Source organism: Moschus berezovskii, chromosome 8 (assembly GCF_049115385.1).
Source record: "Moschus berezovskii isolate FMDL1 chromosome 8, NW_MosBer_1.0, whole genome shotgun sequence".
Lineage (NCBI taxonomy): Eukaryota > Metazoa > Chordata > Mammalia > Artiodactyla > Moschidae > Moschus > Moschus berezovskii.
In genome coordinates this window covers 61,204,513-61,227,626 of record NC_142467.1, presented here as the reverse complement: position 1 = coordinate 61,227,626, position 23,114 = coordinate 61,204,513, and the positions used below count along the sequence as shown (strand labels likewise).

Sequence of the window (23,114 nt, the reverse complement as noted above, 5' to 3'; positions counted from 1 at the left end):
ATGCATATAGGTGAGAGTTTCTCTTTATAGTCAGTAGGATTGTTGGGTTGTAGAGAGAGGCTCTTTATTTTTGTAAGATAATGCCAAATTAACTTTTTTCTTTAAATTTTTTCATTATTTTGAACATAACACGCTATATAAAGGTAACCAAAAAAGTGAAGTCGCTCAGTCGTGTCTTACTCTGTGACCCCATGAACTATAGCTCCCAGTCTTCTCCGCTCATAGGATTTTCCGGGCAAGAATACTGGAGTGGGTTGCCATTTCCTTCTCCAGGGGATCTTCTCGACCCAGGAATCCAACCCTGGTCTCCCACATTGCAGGCAGACTCTTTACCATCTGAGACACCAGGTGTCTAATAAATTTCAGCGAAAATTTCAGATATATCCAGACATTCAGTAGTCTACAACATATTACCATGTGTCCCATCACCCGTCATTTTTTGTTTATTCTTGATTACCTCTTCCACCCTGCTGGATTATTTCAAACTCAACTCCAAATGTCATTTTATCTGTAAAGAATTCAGAATGTGTTACTTAGAATGCATTGGTTCTCAGTAGGGATAGTTTTGCCTACCAGGTGACATTTGGCATTGTAAACGTTTTTAAATGTCACAGCTGGGAGGCTACTGGGTGCTACTGGCATCTAGTAGAGACCAGGGAGCTACTGAACATCCTACAATGTGTAGTACAGCCCCCCACAATAAAGAATTATCCTGCCCCAAATGTCAGTCATTTCCCAGATTGAGAAATCCTGAGATAAGGAAGTCTGAGGTACATTCAGTGGTTCTTCCTGTGTATATTTCTAAACACATGCTGTTGTATTACACAAAAATTTAATTTCTGGGAATTATAATTCTAAAAGAACAAGCACTTTAAAAGTCATACAAAACTCCTATGAATCTTACTGTCTATGTGACTGATAAAAGTATTGGACATTTACATATTTTTAAAATAGTTCATGAATATTATTTGGTGTTATAAAGAACCCTGGGCAATATATTGAAATGTCACTTCTGAAGGGATGTGGAGCTCTTGAAATAAACTACTTTTGTCGTGACTTTCCACCTTTCCTGGGCCAGTAACTTTCAGTAGCAGGGTAGTTTGGGGTGGGGGTTGTGTGTGTGTTTGTTTTCCAGTATGTTGCAGAATTAGAAATTGGTATTGTTTTGCTGAGAAATTGCTATGGTAATAATTGTTGGAAGGATCTATCATTGAGTCTTATTATTTTTAGAGGCTGCATAGGGATATTTATCAGTTAGTTTTGCTGTATAACAAATGATTCCAAAACATAAAGCAGCAGTGATTTATTTCTTAGGATTCTGGATTGACTTGAAGGTTTTGTTTCATGTGTTATCAGCCAGGGTTATTCTTGTGGCTGTGTTCAGGGTTAGAAGGTCCAAGAAGATCTCTCTCATGTGTCTGGGGCCTTGATGCTGACTTGGCTGCAGTGTGCACCACTGTCCCCCAAATGGCCTTTCCAGCAAGAAAGCCTGGACCTCCTGTGTGGTGGCTTAGAGCTGCTGTGGTGGAAAGAGCAAAAAGAAAAGCTGTCAAGTCTCAACACTAGACTTGTAACTGACGCAGTGTCGTATTTGCTTAATTTTTTTTGGTCGAACAAGATCCAAGGCCAGCTGGGACTCAGGGGGAAAGGAAATAGACACTTCCTAATAAGAAATAAGAGAAGTGTTTTGTTCTTACAGGGAGGGAGAAATTGTTGGCATCCATCTTTGGAGATTATTTACTGCAGGAGAAGTTGTAGTAAGCGTTGTCTTATGCTAACGTCTTTACTTCTTGGATAAGGTCACTTATTATAAATTTAATTCTGTAGTAGTAGAATTTTGCTTCTTTGGATTCATTAAAAGCAGTTCTGAATGGTTGGGTAATATTAAGTTATTAATAACATTTTCCCCAGTTTTAATTCAGGAAGTTTTTTATGAAGATTTGTTTGGCCAGCCAGTAGGAGGAGGGAGGAAGGGAAGAGTAGAAGGGAAGGGAAAGGCTTGTTGGATGTGAAATGTAAAAATGTGGTTGTTTTGAGGAGAGGTATAACCATTTACTTGGGGGTTTGTCTTTTCCTGTCAAAATAACCTAAGTTGCTTTGTTTACCCACTTTACTTTTAGTAAAATATGTAATTGATATATAACATTGTGTAAATTTCTTATACAGTATGAATTTTATATTTACATAGTGTAAAAAGATTACCACCATAGTGTTAGCTAACACTGCCATCATGTCCTATAATGATTTCTTTTTTTTTGTGGTGGGACCATTTTAAGATCTACTCTCTTAGCAAGTTTCAAATATATAATACAGTATTGTTAACTATAATTGCCATGTGCTTTAGATCCCCAGAACTTATTTATCTAATAACTAGAAGTTTTACTCTTGTTATAGGAACAAATAATTTTATACTACCAGTCTTATTCTTTCCAAGACACGCATATAACTCATGATCTTGATAACATAAGACTGACTAGGCTATGCTTTTTTTTTTCTTTTCTTTTCTACTTGATTCAGGATGTTTTCATACTTTTACTGTTACCATACCAAAGAACAAATTCTGCCTGCACCACTATAATGACTATATAGGTTAAACATTCTCTGTAGGTTAATTGGTCAGATCTGCCATATCAAAAACTGCTTAGGAGAACTATGCTTTGTTGTTAACATCAGGAATTTAAAATGTTTTTGAAGCAGGTAGTAGTACCAAACCTTTCTCCAGCCTAACTATGGACTTGAATTTTCTGTCTGGCCCTCCCCCAGTCTTTGCTGCAGACAAAATGAAAATTCTTTTATATTGGAACTTCATCATAGCAAAAAGGAAACCGTTCTTTTCTCTTGTTGTCATGATACTATAGTACCTTCCCCAAGATAGTAGTACATGTTTCTATTATTGTGTAGCATATAGTTGATTAAATGGCATCTCAAGTGATTTTAATGTGGACAGAGAACTCTCCCATCTCTAGGCTAACCTAAAATGTAACTTTGAAAAGACATTTCTTCAGATGTACCTATTCACGCTTTGGTTAATACTGTTTAGTGTCATGTTTTGGAGGTTGGACTGTTTCTGAGAGATGGACAAGTCATTTTTTATTTGTCTTTCAGTTCAGTTCAGTCGCTCAGTCGTGTCCGACTCTTTGCAACCCCATGAATCACAGCACGTCAGGCCTCCCTGTCTAGCACCAGCTCCCGGAGTTCATTTAAACTCACCTCCATCGAGTCAGTGATGCCATCCAGCCATCTCATTCTCTGTCGTCCCCTTCTCCTCCTGCCCCCAATCCCTCCCAGCATCAGAGTCTTTTCCAGTGAGTCAACTCTTCACATGAGGTGGCCAAAGTTTTGGAGTTTCAGCTTTAGCATCAGTCCTTCCAGTGAACACCCACGACTGATCTCCTTTAGAATGGACTGGTTGGATCTCTGTGCAGTCCAAGGGACTCTCAAGAGTCTTCTCCAGCACCACAGTTCAAAAGCAAGAATTCTTCGGTGATCAGCTTTCTTCACAGTCTGTCTTTATAGTTGTTCTAAAATACAATCCAAGTATTTCTAAAATACAAAGCAAGTATGTAGAAAGTCATCTAGCAGAGTACAATTTAAGTTTACTTGACTTTTGGTCACATTTTACAGAGATTTCAACCTGTAGGAAGACTGATTTAACTGTGGATAGATTCATCATCTTGAACAGGTGGTGCAGTGGTAAAGAATTCACCTGCCAGTGCAGTAGATACAGCAGACTTGGGTTCAGTCCCTGGGTCAGGAAGATCACCTGGAGAAGGAAATGGCAACCCACTGCATTATTCTTGCCTGGAAATTTTTATGGACAGAGGAGGTTGGTGGGCTACAGTCCATGGGATCACAAAGATTTGGACATGACTGAGCGACTGAGCACACATGATGATTCATTGTCATGAACTCCTTGAGTTAGTGTTAGAGAACTCATGAAACAGAAGCGGTGCTTTGGAAGAGTGAAGAGTAAAGTCCATGGAAAGTGTTATTCTTAAGTTTCAAGGATTTACAGTCCTGTGGTGATTTACTCACTAAGTTGTGTCCGACTCTTACGACTCCATGGACTGTAGCCTGCCAGGCTCCTCTGTCCATGGGATTCTTCAGGCAAGAATGTTGTAGTGGGTTGCCATTTCCTTCTCCAGGGGATTTTCCTGACCCGGGGATCGAACCCGGGTCTCCTGCATTGCAGGCAGACTCTTAACCAACTGAACTACAAGGAAAGCCCTAGTTAAATAATATTTATATATTTCAAAGCATCTGAGTACCAGAATTTAACCATATGCTACTACTAAAAATAGTACATGTGAATTATTTTAGGGGTGAATGGGGTCTCATGGTTTTATGGAGTATAATGAGAAAAAGGATGTCGTTTTTAACTCTTTTTAAGGTCCTCATTGTTCTGCCACTTTCAAGTAGCCTAGAAGCACACCAAGATAGTGATAGCATCATTTATTTCCCCATTTTCTCAGACTTTGGACTGTGGTACATGGTGATTAGTGCCATAAAAGAGTTCTTTAGGTTTCTAGTTTGCTGTGTAGTTGTTAACTGAGGTGGAATCAACTGGTGTAGATTCTGGTTATTCGAATGCCAAGAATGAAGCTCTTTTCTTAGTATTTCAGTGTTTTCTTCTGAGCTTAGTGCTGAAATCTTTTGGCATATGTAATAAGCACATAGACTCTTCCTGTCTACTTGGCTATATGCCAGGCTCATTTTGCAAATAGAGTGTGGAAGAGCACTGACCACTGCGTCAGTAACTGAAAGGAGAGGTAATTTCAGTTCCTGACAGGCCCTGTGTGGAGTCTGACCTGACCTGACAGTTTAGCTGCCAGCCATCCACCAGCTCCAAGAGTGAGAAACCGCCACTTGCCTGTTTCGTTTCTGGTACCATTTGTACCTCCTTAATATTTTTGTCCCCTTACTTATTATAGAATTAGTCTTCTGGAAGATTTACTCAGGCACTTTCAACTTTGTCCTTGATTGCCAAAATTCTAAACTTGTTCTTTGTTAAGTATTTATAGGATCCCTTGGCTGCAGTATCACACTATTACTGCCTTCTCAAGTGCCTTACTTCATTAAATCTAAGATGCTATCTGTTGAAAGATGCAGAAGAAGTGAAGTCACTCAGTTGTGTCCAACTCTTTTGTGACCCCATAGACTGTAACCTACCAGGCTCCTCTGTCCATGGGATTTTCCAGGCAAGGATACTGGAGTGGGCTGCAATTTCCTTCTCCAGGGGATCTTCCCAACCCGGGGATCGAACCCAGGTCTACCCACATTGTGGGCAGACACTTTACCGTCTGAGCCACTAGGGAAGCCTTGAAAGATGTACTACTAAGAAAAAAGGATATTACCAATGAAGCTGACATACCGTTGATTATAGTAGGCAGTTTGATTTCAGGTATATTAAAAAAATCATACAATCAATGAAAGATAGTATTATCCTTCTCTAGGTACTTAAAGGAGAAGGAAATGGCAACCCACTCCCGTACTCTTGCCTAGAGTATTCATGGACAGAGGAGCCTGGTGGGCTGCTGTCCATGGGGTCGCACAGAGTTGGACATGACTGAAGCGACTTCACATGCATGCATGCATTGGAGAAGGAAATGGCACCCCACTCCAGTGTTCTTGCCTAGAGAATCCCAGAGACAGAGGAGCCTGGTGGGCTGCTGTCTGTGGGGTCGCACAGAGTTGGACATGACTGAAGTGACTTAGCAGCAGCAGCAGCAGGTACGTAAAATTACTGTGTGTAATTGTAACAATCTGTTCTTCAACAGGTATTTACTGGGACTCCCTCTGTATCAGGAACTGTGCTGGATATCAAATTCCTGTTTGTCATTGGGTCGAGAGACATTAAATAATCATACATATAAACTATCTTGAGTTGCTAAGGCAACTTGCACTTTTCCATCATAGTATTTAACAGAAAATGGGGGAAAAGGGCTTCTAGGAAACCTCTCAGTACGTTTAAGTGAAGGCTAAAGGTGCATGTGATGGGAGGGTGCCTAAGAGTATTCCAGGCAAACTGTTCCTGGAGTCTTGAACTAGTTGAAATTTAAAAGCTTAATTGATTAAGAAAAAGCTTTGAAATGAGTAAATGGTGGTTCATATAGGTAAAATAAGGTCTTGAAAAGGTTCTTGATCCTCAGTAATGAACAAAGAATATTGTCTTTAACTAGAACATTTTCATCTAAGTGGTTATTGCTGAAGTGCTCAAAGAAATTAACTCCTTATTCTCTGGTGTTACCCATTCTCACTCAAAACACCTATTCCATTCATGTTCAGTAATTAAATCTGAATATATTTTTGTCACTATAGACTTCCTGTTTTCTGGCACTGTAGGTGATTAGGCTGAATTGGACTGGATTTCCTCTTGGAAGTTGTTAATGTCCTTTTGTTTATCATCTCATTTGCCAGTGTTTGAACATCAGTCCTGCTTAATATTGTGCTCGACTTTCATTCATCTACTCATGCAGACATTTGAGTGTCTCTTAAGTTACACTCTGGAAAATGTGGTAAAGATTATATTATACCTAGTCTCTAACTGAAGGAATTTAGAATTAAGTATTCCAGGGGTAGCGTTAAGGGTATACACATAAAATTTGATAGTTGTGGATAAAAAATTGATCATAAGATATTATTATACCATATGATGCTAGATTTGTATAGTATAGTTAATAATAAGCTGCTTGGAGAAAGAAGGAAGTCCCAGGGAAACAAGATTTTTTTTTCATCCTAAAAAAAGCAGTATATGGACAGTAATCTTTTAAAGTGAAAGTAGTGTTGATGTGTTCTAAAATTGTAACAGTGCTATTGTGAAGATAGATGAAAATGAACTGGGGCCTAGCCTTTTTAAAACAATTTTTTAACCTCAGATTCATAATTAGGTTAATGACATGCATTGTCAGAATTTCATATTGGTTTCTCCTTTGTGTGGCAAAACAAATATGAATACATATAACTCAGCTGTAATTTGTTTTATAGAAATTTCATGGAATTCACTGGTTGTAAATATTCATTATTTTCAAACTTTTAGTACAACAGATAGGATTATATAAATGACAAATTTTGCTAATATCTTTATATAGCATATCATTTCCCCTTTAAAAGACATGTGGTTCCCACCCCTTTTTAAATGGAAAAAGTATTTTAAGCCAGAAACACATCTGCTATATATTTGATCACTACTGAAAGCTATCAACATTGTCACATAAATAGCGCTTGTAAGGATTTCCTGGAACTTGACAAAAGTAATTTCAAACAAACAAAAAAACCTGTCTTTAAAAAATAATAAAAACGTGATTGCCTTAGAAAGGAAATTTATGTTGTATTAACTATATCTGAAAAGCTATTCATAATGCGCTTTATCTTACTATAAACATTCTCTTAAAACATTTTGATCACAGTGTTATTAATGTACTTAATACCACTGAACTGTATACTTTAAAATGGAAAAAATGGATAAGATGGTAAATTTTATATTTGTGTATTTTACCACACACACAAAACCACACTGATGTAATTTATAGTCCACATTGGGGGTGGCAGGGACAAGGTATAGATAACTTTAGGACAGTATTAGCCATGTTGGGTAGATTTCTCTATGTCATGTTTAAAAGTCTTGTATTCTACAACAAAAAAATTTCTTTGAGATAAAAAGTGTTCTTGGTTCCTTCAGACTTATTTCTGACTTTCTCACAGACATTAGGCATTTGTGAGAATAAAATCTTGGGTGGGGAGCGTGGCATTGGAAGAATGGGCCGCAGAAATAAGCAAAGCCTGGTTCTGTGCCCAAGCCATAGTGTTGCCTTTATTCAGGACTTAACTTAGAATCTTGAATATTCTTATAAGAATGTGGTTTATAACATTTCCCCAATCGATTTTACCCTTTAACCTATAACCACACCATGCTTTTTTAGTTTAACTTCATTGTTTTATAGATATGGGAGTTCTGATCTGGAGAAGTTGAATGACTTGCTTAAAGTTACCTAAGAGCAGAATAATAAAATATCAAGGGATATTAAGACTTCGGAAAAACTGACTTCTGCCTGTTGTCCCTGCTGATACCAGCAGGAACATAAACAGTTGTAGAATAACCGTTATAATCCTTATGAAGTTAATTTTCATTTAACATAATTACACATGAGATGGTTAGTTTCCAGTATTTACAGAAGGCTTGTCAGATAGTGGTGAATGAAGATTCAGATGGCAGATAGTTTCTATCATGTTCATCTCTGTGTTCTTAGATGTTGGCAGGTTAAGCATGCTCTAGGAATAATTTTCCCATCTCTAGGCAATGATGAGGAGAAGGCAATGGCAAGCCACTCCAGTACTTTTGCCTAGAAAATCGCATGGACAGAGGAGCCTGGTAGGCCGTAGTCCATGGGGTCGCTACTAGTCGGACACGACTGAGCGACTTCACTTTCACTTTTCACTTTCACACATTGGAGAAGGAAATGGCAACCCACTCCAGTGTTCTTGCCTGGAGAATCTCAGGGACGGGGGAGCCTGGTGGGCTGCTGTCTATGGGGTCGCCCAGAGTCGGACACGACTGAAGCGACTTAGCAGCAGCAGCAGCAGGCAATGATGGGGTTTGCAAGTCCCAGTGTGTTGAACAGTACACTTATTTTTGCCTGGGTGTATGTGTGGATCACAATAAACTGTGGAACATTCTGAAAGAGATGGGAATCCCAGACCACCTGACCTGCCTCTTGAGAAACCTGTATGCAGGTCAGGAAGCAACAGTTAGAACTGGACATGGAACAACAGACTGGTTCCAAATAGGAAAAGGTGTACGTCAAGGTTGTATATTGTCACCTTGCTTATTTAACTTATATGCAGAGTACATCATGAGGAACGCTGGGCTGGAAGAAGCACAAGCTGGAGTCAAGATTGCTGGGAGAAATATCAATAACCTCAGATATGCAGATGACACTACCCTTATGGCAGAAAGTGAAGAGGAACTCAAAAGCCTCTTGATGAAAGTGAAAGAGGAGAGTGAAAAGGTTGGTTTGAAGCTCAACATTCAGAAAACAAAGATCATGGCATCTGGTCCCATCACTTCATGGGAAATAGATGGAAAAACAGTGGAAACAGTGTCAGACTTTGTTTTTTTGGGCTCCAAAATCACTGCAGATGCTGATTGCAGCCATGAAATTAAAAGACGCTTGCTCCTTGGAAGGAAAGTTATGACCAACCTTGATAGTATATTAAAAAGCAGAGACATTACTTTGCCAACCAAGGTCCGTCTAGTCAAGGCAATGGTTTTTCCCGTGGTCATGTATGGTTGTGAGAGTTGGACTGTGAAGAAGGCTGATCGCCGAAGAATCGATGCTTTTGAACTGTGGTGTTGGAGAAGACTCTTGAGAGTCCCTTATACTGCAAGGAGATCCAACCAGTCCATTCTAAAGGAGATCAATCCTGGATGTTCATTGGAGGGACTGATGCTAAAGCTGAAACTGCAATACTTTGGCCACCTCATGCGACGAGTTGACTCACTGGAAAAGACTCTGATGCTGGGAAAGGTTGGGGGCGGGAGGAGAAGGGGACGACGGAGAATGAGATGGCTGGATGGCATCACCGACTCTGTGGACATGAGTTTGAGTGTACTCCGGGAGTTGGTGATGGACAGGGAGGCCTGGCGTGCTGTGATTCATGGGGTCGCGGAGAGTCGGACACGACTGAGCGACTGAACTGAACTGAACTGATGGGTTGAGGAAATAATTTTTTAAAACCTATACATAATCAAAGGCTTTGGTACACAGTTAAAAAAGAGGAGGGGTACTTATTATTTATAGGGCTTCCCTGGTGGCTCAGCGGTTAAGAATCCGCCTGTAATGCAGGAGACGCCTGAGGGAGACATGGGTTCAATCCCTGGGTTGGAAAGATCCCTTGAAGAAGGAAATGGCAACCCATTCCAGTATTCTTGCCTGGACCATGAACAAGAGGAGCCTGGCAGGCTATAGTCCATGGAGTTGCAAGAGAGTTGGACACGACTTGGCAACTAAACAACAGCTTGTTATTTAAGTCAAAGGAGTGTTTAGTTGGAAAAACTCATGTGTATACAAGAATGTGGGTATAAGAATATTTACCAAAATATAATAGTGAAAAACAGGAAATAAATATCTGTCACCTAAAGAAAGGAAACACTGTGGTTTAGGCACCCACTAACAAAATAAACAGTGGTAAAAAGGAATAAACTAGATCTTCATGGAAAAATATTAATGTGTTACTATGTTGAGGGAAAAGCAAAGTATAGAAGAATACATGTCATGTAACACTTTTAAAATAAAAGTTTAAAAACATGATAAGACTATGTTGTTTATGGACACATCGAAAATGTATGTAAGTATGCAAGAGAATGATAAACTCTAAATTCAAGGTAATCATTACTTTGGAGAGGAAAACACAGGGGACTTCTTGAAGATCTAGTTTGATCTAGCAGTGTTTAGATTGGGCTAAGCTGGGTAAAGGTCAGTTTTCATTCCAATCCCAAAGAAAGGCAATGCAAAAGAATGTTCAAACAACCGCACAACTGCAGTCATCTCACACACTAGCAAAGTAATGCTCAAAATTCGCCAAGCCAGGCTTCAATAGTACCTGAACTGTGAACTTCCAGGTGTTCAAGCTGGATTTAGAAAAGGCAGAGGAACTGGAGATCAAATTGCCAACATCCACTGGATCATCGAAAAAGCAAGAGAGTTCCAGAAAAACATCTACTTTTGCTTTAGTGATTATGCCAAAGCCTTTGACTGTTTAGATCACAACAAACTGTGGAAAATTCTTAAGGAGATGGGAATACCAGACCAGCTGACCTGCCTTCTGAGAAATTTGCATGCAGGTCAAGAAGCAACAGTTAGAACTGGACATGGAACAACAGCCTGGTTCCAAATTGGGAAAGGAGTATGTCAAGGCTGTATATTGTCACCCTGCTTATTTCACTTATATGCAGAGTACATCATGTGAAATGCTGGGCTGGATGAAGCCCAAGCTGGAATCAAGATTGCTGGGAGAAATATCAATAACCTCAGATATGCAGATGATACCACCCTTATGGCAGAAAGTGAAGAATTAGAGTCTCTTGATGAAAGTGAAAGAGGAGAGTGAAAAAGTTGGCTTAAAACTCAGCATTCAGAAAACTAAGATCATGGCATATGATCCCATCACTTCATGGCAAATAGATAGCGAAACAATGTAAACAGTGAGAGACTTTATTTTGGGGGGCTCCAAATTCACTGCAGATGGTGACTGTAGCCATGAAATTAAAAGATGCTTGCTCCTTGGAAGAAAAGCTATGACCAACCTAGACAGTATATTAAAAAGCAGAGACATTACTTTACCAACAAATGTCCGTCTAGTCAAAGCTATGGTTTTTCCAGTAGTCATGTATGGATGTGAGGGTTGGTTTATAAGGAAAGCTGAGCACCGAAGATTTGATGCTTTTGAACTGTGGTGTTGGAGAAGACTCTTGAGAGTCCCTTGGACTGCAGGGAGATCCAACCAGTCCATCCATCCTAAAGGAAATCAGTCCTGGATATTCATTGGAGGGACTGATGCTGAAGCTGAAACTCCAATACTTTGGCCACCTGATGTGAAGACCCTGATGCTGGGAAAGATTGAAGGCGGGAGGAGAATGGGACGACAGAGGATGAGATGGTTGGACTCAATGGAAATGACTTTGAGTAAACTGCAAGAATTGGTGATGGACAGGGAGGCCTGGTGTGCTGCAGTTCATGGGGTTGCAAAGAATTGGACACGACTGAGCAACTGAACTGAAGCTGAGTAATAGGTTTGTGCTGGGTATTTTCTATAGTCTTAGTTGACTTGAATTTTTTAAAAGGAGTACAGACATTAATCTCAAATAAGGCTACTACTTCTGCTTATACTCACTTCAGGGAAAGATTGTTATTGATATATTTTTATCAATTTGTCTTTATTAACATTATTAAGAGGGAAATAGAAAATATTTGAGAGTGCCAAGTTGGATTAAGTCTATCAGTACCAGATATAAAAGATTCTGTAATTTGCTGTTTTCCGAAATCATGATTTTTTCCCAAACTGATCTAGGATAACTGAGTTACTCATATTTCCAGAGTTTAAAAAATTTGTAATTTTAAATACTCTAGCAGTTAATTTTTAAATACTAACTTCAGATATTATGCTGGACACATGAGTTAGCATTTCTGTTGCAACCCTGGTAAGATAGGAGTAGGGCAGGGAGAATGCAGTACTATGGTAATGACAGACTGCTTGTCTTCAGTGTGTCTTGAAAATGTGGAAAACGGCCCTTTCTTGAGTTCTTCATTCTGTGCTACCATGTTTTCCTTCACCTTCCCTTCACTTTGAATCTTGCTGGTAATGAGTTTTCTAGCCTTGTCTTTTGTCTCTGAATGCTTAATTTGTCAAACATAAAGGCAGTCAGGATTTAGTGTACATCACAATTTCCTGGGGGACTTGTTAAAACGCACCTTGTTAGGCTCTGAAACTGCAGAGTTTCTGATTCAGTAGGTCTGGTTGGAGCATGAGAATTTGCATTTCTAATAAGTTTTATTGTGATAATGATGCTGCTTTGCCAGGGTCTCATTTTTGAGAAATACTTATCAAGCTGTTCTTTCTTTGTGGTTCATTCAACTTAAAGGAGGTTCAGTTTGATTTCTTGGGCAACATAGATTCTCAGATATTCTAACTTGTACATTTCTACTATTTTAGATTCAGACTAAAGAAGTATGATATAATAGAACACCATGTCCTTACTCTAATTACATGTTTTCCTTGGATTAGCTACTTTGTATCTTTTTTATATATATAAAATGGGGGATTAGTTTAGATATCTCGACTGATGTTGAATCATAATTTCTGCTTAAATCTTCTCATAGCTTGATTATCCACCAAAGACCTTTGATTTGTACAGGAAATTTTATAACTATTAACGCTTGACTTCAGAGCCAATTTTCTATGAAAGTAACTATAACCTCTCATTTTCCCATCTTGTTCCTTTTACTATTTGCCATAGGGTAACACCAAAATGTTGAACTTCAAGCCAACCTTTTCACTCTCCTCTTTCACTTTCATCAAGAGGCTTTTTAGTTCCTCTTCACCTTCTGCCATAAGGGCGATGTCTTCTGCATATCTGAGGTTATTGATATTTCTCCCGGTAATCTCGATTCCAGCTTGTGCTCCTTCCAGCCCAGCGTTTCCCATGATGTACTCTGCATATAAGTTAAATAAACAGGGTGACAATATACAGCCTTGACGTACTCCTTTTCCTATTTGGAACCAGTCTGTTGTTCCATGTACAGTTTTGACTGTTGCTTCCTAACCTGCATACAGGTTTCTCAAGAGGCAGGTCAGGTGGTCTGGTATTCCCATCTCTTGAAGAATTTTCCACAGTTTATTGTGATCCACACAGTCAAAGGCTTTGGCATAGTCAATGAAGCAGAAATAGATGTTTTTCTGGAACTCTCTTGCTTTCTCCATGATCCAGCGGATGTTGGAAATTTGATCTCTGGTGCCTCTGCCTTTTCTAAAACCTGCTTGAACATCTGGGAGTTCACGGTTCACATATTGCTGAAGCCTGGCTTGGAGAATTTTGAGCATGACTTCACTAGCGTGTGAGATGAGTGCAATTGTGCAGTAGTTTGAGCATTCTTTGGCATTGCCTTTCTTTGGGATTGGAATGAAGACTGACCTTTTCCAGTCCTGTGGCCACTGCTGAGTTTTCCGAATTTGCTGGCATATTGAGTGCAGCACTTTCACAGCATCATCTTTCAAGATTTGAAATAGCTCAACTGGAATTCCATCACCTCCACTAGCTTTGTTCCTAGTGATGCTTTCTAAGGCCCACTTGACTTCACATTCCAAGATGTCTGGCTCTAGGTCAGTGATCATGTTATCGTGACTATCTTGGTCGTGAAGATCTTTTTTGTACAGTTCTTCTGTGTATTCTTGCCACCTCTTCTTAATCTCTTCTGCTTCTGTTAGGTCCATACCATTTCTGTCCTTTATCGAGCCCATCTTTGCATGAAATGTTCCCTTGGAATCTCTAATTTTCTTGAAGAGATCTCGTTTTTCCTAGTCTGTTGTTTTCCTCTATTTCTTTGCATTGATCGCTGAGGAAGGCTTTCTTATCTCTCCTTGCTATTCTTTGGAACTCTGCATTCAGATGCTTTTATCTTTCCTTTTCTCCTTTGCTTTTCGCTTCTCTTCTTTTCACAGCTATTTGTAAGGCCTCAGACAGCCATTTTGCTCTTTTGCATTTCTTTTCCATGGGGATGGTCTTGGTCCCTGTCTCCTGTACAGGGTCACGAACCTCCGTCCAGAGTTCATCAGGCATTCTTATCTATCAGATCTAGTCCCTTAACATTCAGAAAACAAAGATCATGGCATCTGGTCCCATCACTTCATGGGAAATAGATGGAAAAACAGTGGAAACGGTGTCAGACTTTATTTTTTTGGGCTTCAAAATCACTGCAGATGCTGATTGCAGCCAGGAAATTAAAAGACGCTTACTCCTTGGAAGGAAAGTTATGACCAACCTTGATAGTATATTAAAAAGCAGAGACATTACTTTGCCAACCAAGGTCCATCTAGTCAAGGCTATGGTTTTTCCCGTGGTCATGTATGGATGTGAGAGTTGGACTGTGAAGAAAGCTGATCGCCGAAGAATCGATGCTTTTAAACTGTGGTGCTGGAGAAGACTCTTGAGAGTCCCTTGTACTGCAAGGAAATCCAACCAGTCCATTCTGGAGGAGATCAGTCCTGGGTGTTCATTGGAAGGACTGACGCTAAAGCTGAAACTGCAATACTTTGGCCACCTCATGCAACGAGTTGACTCACTGGAAAAGACTCTGATGCTGGGAAAGGTTGGGGGCGGGAGGAGAAGGGGACGACGGAGAATGAGATGGCTGGATGGCATCACTGACTTTGTGGACCTGAGTTTGAGTGAACTCCGGGAGTTGGTGATGGACAGGGAGGCCTGGCGTGCTGTGATTCATGGGGTCGCGGAGAGTCGGACACGACTGAGCAACTGAACTGAACTGAACTGAACTCCTTGGAAGGAAAGTTATGACCAACCTAGATATTACTTTGCCAACCAAGGTCCGTCTAGTCAAGGTTATGGTTTTTCCAGTGGTCATGTATGGATGTGAGAGTTGGACTATAAAGAAAGCTGATCGCCGAAGAATTGATGTTTTTGAACTGTGGTGCTGGAGAAGACTCTTGAGAGTCCCTTGGACTGCAAGGAAATCCAACCAGTCCATTCTAAAGGAGATCAATCCTGGGTGTTCATTGGAAGCACTGATGTTGAAGCTGAAACTCCAATACTTTGGCCACCTCATGCGACGAGTTGACTCACTGGAAAAGAGTCTGATGCTGGGAGGGATTGGGCATGGAAGGAGAAGGGGACGACAGAGAATGAGATGGCTGGATGGCATCACCGACTCGATGCAGATGAGTTTGAGTGAACTCCGGGAGTTGGTGATGGACAGGGAGGCCTGGTGTGCTGTGATTCATGGAGTCACAAAGAGTCGGACACGACTGAGCAACTGAACTGAACACCAAAATGGTGAAACAAATCTGTGTTCCATACTATGTATATTTTTATTCATAATTGTTAAGACTGGGGTAAGAGGGTTTTTGAAAAATAGCTAATATCAGTAAGTTTTACCAATTAACTACCTATTTGAATATTTGAGGATACAAGGAAAGCAAAGTCAGCGTAGCCCTTGTAGGACCGTCTCCCCACAGTTAGGAAGTCCCCTTTCTTTTTGCTATAGTGCTGTAATACAGAAATATTGCAGGCTTAGAGGCTTTAGTGTTCTGTTTTCTTTAACAGTGATCACTTTTAAAGAGGGGTTAATCCTTTGGAAAATAGGTATTCTTAAGATAATAATATATAAGGCATTATAATCATTCCGGTGTATTTTTATTGGAAAACATATTCCTGAGCCAAAAAAGACAGTAGTAGGAAATGTATTTAAAAGTGTGAGGACTTCCCTGGTGGTCCAGTGGTTAAGACTCCATGATTCCACTGCATAGGGCAGGAGTTCAGCCCTTGGCAAGTAACTTAAGATCCTGCATTCCCCCCAACATGGACAAAAAAGTTTGTAGTGAATTAAACTTTACTTAAAAATAATTAATTGGTATAAGGTTTGGGGGTTGTTTGAACTAAATTAAACACTTGGGAAAGTTTCAGATAATCAAAATTGTCTATAACCTTTAATCTTTAAGAAATAATGGTTCTGTATACCTAGAAATAAGGGGAGTGTACAATGTCAAAGAAAAAAATCTTAATTGAAAACTCTGTTAAAATCGACAGTTTATTTCAAAAATAAGACCTTTATTGTAATATTTTTTTAGATTTCAAAGTTAAAACCATAAAGTCTCTTTAGAAATTGAGGATTCTTTACCTTAACTGTCAAACTTCTCTCCTCCCTTTTTTTCCCCTAAATTTAATTATATGTACTTTGTCTATAAGGGCTTCCCAGGTGACTTAGAAGGTAAAAAGTCCACCTGCAGTGCAGGAAACCCGGGTTCAATCTTTGGGTTGGGAAGATCCCCTGGAGGAGGAAATGGCAACCCACTTCAGTATTCTTGTCTGGAGAATTCCATGGGCAGAGAATCCTGGCGGGATACAGTCCATGGGGTTACAAGGAGTCAGATATGACTGAGTGACTGACACTTTCACTTTCTCTCTATTGCTCTTTCTACAGAAAAGTTTTCCAATAAACAGAAAAATTGCTTGGTTTTGGGTTTTGTCCTTCCTAACTCTACTCTCAATCCCAGTTATGTATGATTTGCTATATGATATACGAGACAAATCTGAATACTATTTTGGGGGACATAAAAAGTCAAGGAAATTAATGTAAAGGGATAAAGCCAACAGCCTGATGTATTAGGGTATTTTTTCCTGCCCAGTGATTTGGCTAGATCAGTGCCTTTAATTTCAGGATTTATCTTTATTTTGTTTTCTTTTTGCCACACCACTAGGCTTGCAAGATCTCAGTTCCCCCAGGCCATGGTAGTGAAAGCCCGGAATCCTAACCTAAGGGAGTAGGGAACTCCCTTCAGTTTTTTTTTTCTCCCTTCAGTTTTAATCATAATGTAGGGACATCAGATTTTGTGATGGTGGTCGTATAGTCGCTAAATTATGTCCAACTCTTGTGACCCAGTGGACTGTAGCCCACCAGGCTCCTCTGTTCATGGGATTTCTCAGGCAAGAATACTAGAGTGGGTTGCCATTTCCTTCTCCAGAGGATCTTTCCAACCCAGGGATCAAACTTGTATCTCCTGCATTGTAGGTGGTCTTCTTCATTGCAGGTGGATTCTTTACCACTGAGCCACCAGGGAAACCTCAAAATTTGTAGCTTCTCTATTTAGTCTAACTGGGTTTTCACTATTCCGATTACCCTTCAGATAGTCACAGCTTTTTCAGAATTTTTTTTTTAATCCAAATGTATAGTCATGTATGGATGTGAGAGTTGGACTGTGAAGAAGGCTGATCGCCGAAGAATCGATGCTTTTGAACTGTGGTGTTGGAGAAGACTCTTGAGAGTCCCTTATACTGCAAGGAGATCCAATCCTGGATGTTCATTGGAGGAACTGATGCTAAAGCTGAAACTGCAATACTTTGGCCACCTCATGCGACGAGTTGACTCACTGGAAAAGACTCTGATGCTGGGAAAGGTTGGGGGCGGGAGGAGAAGGGGACGACGGAGAATGAGATGGCTGGATGGCATCACCCACTCTGTGGACATGAGTTTGAGTGTACTCCGGGAGTTGGTGATGGACAGGGAGGCCTGGCGTGCTGTGATTCATGGGGTCGCAGAGAGTTGGACACGACTGAGCAACTGAACTGAATTGAACTGAACTGATAGTCAGAACTAGTAAGTTATTTTTTAAATAGACAATAAATATACTTATTAAAGGTATAAAAGAAATACATGTAGTTCCTATCCTTACCCCCAAAGCAAAGTTTCATTCTGAAGGCAAATACTTTGACCTAGTTTTGTGTCTATTCTTCAGAGATACTGTATGCATATAAGAAGATGAAAGAATATATGCCCTTTTAGTAAACAACTTTATGGTATATACAATAAAATCAACAATTTTAAGTATACAGTTTGAGTTTTGATGAGTATAATTCACAGTTTTGCAGTCACTACCAAAGTCATAATATAGAATATTTTCATAGCCCCCCAGATATTCCTCATGTTCCTTTGTAATTAATCCCCTCCAACTCCCTCTAGCCCCTAAAACTATTAATCTGGTTTCTATCGCTATAAATTTGCCTTTTCTAGAATGTGTATCAATGGAATCATACAGAATATTGTCTTTTTATGTCTCATTTCACTTAACATACTTAAGTGAGTGCCTTGAACCAAGGAAGTGTTGGAATGAGTATGTTAATTGTGAATTAGCACAAATTTGAGTTAAGATTTTCTTTTTTATTTTTAACTATATAATACTGAGTTATGAAGAGGACAAGGATTTTTTTTTTCCTTTTAGCTTTTTGAGATGTAATTGACATAAGTTTAAGACGATCAGCATAATGATTTGACTTACATATATCATGAAATTATTATGGTAAGTTTAGTGAACATCCATTATCTCACAGGTACAAAATAAAAGGTGAAGAGAAAAATTTTTTCCTTGGGATGAGAACTCTTAGGATTTACTCTGTTAAACTTTCATGTATAACATACAGCAGTGTTCTTGCTGGAAAAATTCCATGGACAGAGGAGCCAGGTGGACTAATAGTCCACGTGGTTGCAAAGAGTAGGACACAACTGAGTGCGTGCATGTGCACACACATACATATTCCAGCCCTACCACTTACTTAAAACTGTTAGTTAGTATAATTGACCTACCACACTGTGTTACTGTCTTGTATACAACATAGTGGTTTGATATATTAAAAAGTGATCACCACCTGATGAATCCTGATATTCAACTTAGATGAAGTTAGTTAAAAGAAGTAGCTTAACTTTTGTGTTTCAGTTCAAGCAAGCTCTCTTAGTTATCGTGACCTGTATTACAAACATTTGGGAGTGTGAACTGTACAGTAGGTTTTTTGTTTTTCTCCTTGAGATGGGCAAGGAATCTCTGTTGTAGAGAAATACAAAATCCTCAAATTGAGATGTGAAAGAAAGTAAATATTGTTAAATCTTTATCTCAATCCCAGCACTTAAAAAAAACTTAACAGAACTTTATTTCTATACTTTATGCTTTGTCCTCCAAGCTTACAGATAGGATAAAACAAAATAATTGATATAATGACTGGTTGAGTAAGTTAACTCAGAAGAAGGAACTTACAGAAATATCTGTGTGTTGCAATTTAAAATATTTATTTATATAACTCAATAAGATTTGAAATACTTTTCAAATGGTAGGTTTTACCGTTGTAGTTTTAAAATATAATTAAAACTAGTCCTTCCTCAGAGTTTGTTTTTATCTCACATACCAAGCCAAAGGGAAAGGGAATATAGTATGATTTCCTGCTTTGTGGTTTTTAAGGCATCCCCACCCAGTAACAAATCTCAAGTTTGTGGGTTCTTGTGTTAAAATAGCTAAGAAGTGGACATCTTTTGTAGAGCATGACTACATGTAATTCCATCTCTGATTTCAAGACTTTATGATGAGTTATATCCAACCAGCCTTTGTAATATATCCCTGTTAAAGTTTTTCCTACTACCTTTGGAAGCTTTGTAGTGGATATGAGCTGAAAAAATACCAGTATCTTGTCAGATGGTTCTGTATAATTTGGAACATTTATGACTCCGTTTATCTGTAGTGTAACTTAATGGTTTTGAGATACAAAAACCAGCTGTTGATCTTTACTGGAAAATAATAACTAAAGTGTTTACTTAAAAACAGTTTTTGTGAGACTTCCCTGGCAGTCCACACTCCCAGTGTAGGTGCATGGGTTCAATACTTGGTCTGGGGACTAAGATCCTGCCACATGGTGTGGCCCAAGAAAACCCAAAGAAACAGTTTTTGTGGTTCTTTAGTATATGATACATGTTTACTTTCCTTATATTTAATACCTATTAAACTCCAAACAGAGCAAAAATGATCTACTTTTAAAAACATACATTTATATTCAGGAATCCCAAATATTTCATAGATTTCATTAATCTACCTTTCTCTTCTCTGACTTTGACAAAGTACTACTAAAAGCTTTACTGGTGAGACAGATTATTGGTAACAGTGATGGTTTTATTAATGGATAATAATTACATTTATGTTAAATACATTTCTTTATTCTCTCCTTCTTAAAGGAATTGAATGACCTGGCACGGGACCCCCCAGCACAGTGTTCAGCAGGTCCCGTTGGAGATGATAGTAAGTATCTAAAAGGAATAATAAAGCATAAAACAGCATAACAGTCTGCCTCTGGTGAACTCTGGTACTAATAAATAAATATCTGCTAAGGTTATTTGTATGAAGAGTTAATTATGCAATTTATCTTTATTTGCCCATGAAAGGTGCAGTTTTATGTGTATTCCATCATCTTTTGTACTGTATTGCATTTTGAACGTCTTCTGCCAGATGTTGTCTGTGTAGTTGTTCTGGCTCTTCCTTACCTATCCTTTGTCCCTTCTGGGTATTTAACTAAGACAAAATATTCAAGCTTTTGTCTACATCAAGCTATTGTTCTTTAGTAAGATAATAGTAAGTATGATTGAGGGGGGCGGTGTGTACGTGGGTCTGTGTCTTTCTTTGTATTGACTCATATTTGTGAAGACAGCTACAACTTACCTTTAATGTCCAGTTTATCTTCTTAATACTGTTTGAAATAATTTACTGTATCTTACCATACACATTGGATAATAATTTTGCTTTTGTTCCACTTTGTCTCAAGACAGCTTTTCCCCCTAATACCATCTTTCAGCCTTTTAAAAATGGAGGATATTTGAACAGGTTGTGTAACTAATTCTCACACACAAAAATGTAACATTTAGCAAATCGGGGAAAAGTGGAATATACTTGGAGTATATTTAGAAGCATTTGTGTAAGGGAAGTGTATAGATTAAGACAAAATAAATGAGGTTATATGGACTTGTGTGTAAAATAAATTTTTTCCTCATTTTTCTTAAGATTGTTGTTTTGGTTTGCTAAATCCTTAGGAATCAAAGAAGAATCCTTGTACAAGGATTGCTTTATAGATAAAACAGATGTTATAAATTATAAGACTAAGTACTTGCTATGAAAAATCCCATTTATGTTATGTTTAGATCTGTCCAGTATTATTGAGTATATATAGTATTTGATATCAAACAGAACAGGCCAAGTACTTAAACACATTATTTCATCTAAGTCTCACAATTCTTTAAGTGATTGGAAAAGAGAAATTGTTAACTGTTTTAGAGAAGAATCTAGTGAGAGTCTTGAAGTAGACTTATTCTCAGATTTTCTGATTCTAGTTTTGTCTTTCCATGGTATCATATCCATATGCATCAATGTGGTCATTCAGTTTTGAAAGAGTGTTTTTATTTCAAGTAGATTCCTCAGAGTTGAGGGAGGCTGATTTTTTTTTTGAGAGAGAGAGACTGATTTTTAATTAAAAGTGTTTGAAGTCTGGGGATTAGATTTCATTTTTGAAGTTCTGTAGTGTGCTAAAGTAATTTGCCTTTGCTTCTACCATAGTTGGTACTACTACATTCCTTTCTTAGGTTGAAAAGTGGTTACCCTGGAGAGTTAAACTCCCCTAAAACATAAGCAATAAAAGAAAAAGAAAGATAAATTAGACTTCATCAAAATTTAAAAATTAGGTACAGCAAATGAGACTGTTAAGAAAGTGAAAAGATATACAAAATGGGAGAATAAATTTGCAGGTCATATATATCTGATAAGTCATATTTATCGAAAATATTTTTTAAAGTCTTTATATCTCAATATTATAAAGATAAATAACCCAATTTTAAAATGAACAGACAACCTGAGTAGCTTTTTCTCTAAGATATTCAGATGCAGTAAGAACATGGAAAGATGTTCGGCATCATTAATTATCAGGGAAATGCATATCAAAACCATAATGAGATGTCACTTTACACCCACTAAGATGGCTAGAATCAAAAGGTCAAATAGTAAGTGTTGATAATAAGTTTGAACCATCATACTTTGCTGGTAGAATGCAAAATGGTACAGCCAGCTTGGAAGACAGTCCGACAGTTCCTCAAAAAGCAAAACACAGAGTTTACCATATGACCCAGTGAGTTCATTCCTAGGTATGTGTCCAAGAAAAATAAAAACATATATCCCTATAAAAACTCATATATGATTATTCATAGAAATTTTATTTATAATAACCAAAAAGTGAAAACAACCCAAATACCCACCAACTGATGAAGGGATAAATATGGTGTATCCATACAGTAGAATATCATTTGATGATTAACAGGAATGAAATATTGATACATGCTACAACATGAATGAGCATTAAAAACATTGTGCTGAAAAGACCTACACTCTGAACACCATAAGATGATGGTGAGAGAAATTGAAGATGACATGAACAGATATTGTTAAAATGACCATATTGCCCCGGGCAATCTACAGATTCAGTTCAATCTCTTTTGAATAACCAGTGGCATTTTTCATGGAACTAGAACAAAACAAATTTAAAATTTTTGAAACACAAAAGACCTCAAATAGCCAAAACAATCTTGAGAAAGAAGACTTCCTGACTTGAGACTGTACTACAAAGCTACAGTAATCAAAAATAGTATGGTGGTTGCATACACAGAAAAAAGCATATGGATCAGTGTAACAGAGTAACAAGCCCAGAGATAAACCTATGCACTTACGATCAATTCTACTACTAAGGGAGCAAGAATATACAACGGAGAAAAGTAAGTGATACTGGGAAAACTGAACAGGTACATGTAAATGAATGAAATTAGAACATTTTTTCACACCATTTATAAAAATAAACTCAGAGATCTAAATGTAAGACCAAATACTCTAAAATTCCTAGAAGAAAACGTAGAACACTCTGGCACAAATTGCAACAATATTTTTTGGACCCATCACCTAGTGATGGACAGACAGATGGGTTATAATTACTTAAAAGCTTTTGCATAGCAAAGGAAACTGTAAACAAAACAAAAAGACAA

The 23,114-nt window shown here is 38.3% G+C and overlaps 1 protein-coding gene across 1 annotated transcript in view; it reads left to right on the top strand.

Moving 5' to 3' along the window:
* The window catches only part of UBE2D2 (ubiquitin conjugating enzyme E2 D2), a 50,887-nt gene that overhangs the window by 16,385 nt on the left and 11,388 nt on the right, over positions 1–23,114 (top strand). The window contains exon 2 of the mRNA XM_055431362.2: positions 20,277–20,340. Within this exon, the coding sequence (XP_055287337.1) occupies positions 20,277–20,340 (64 nt within the window). The remainder of the gene's footprint in view (positions 1–20,276; positions 20,341–23,114) is intronic.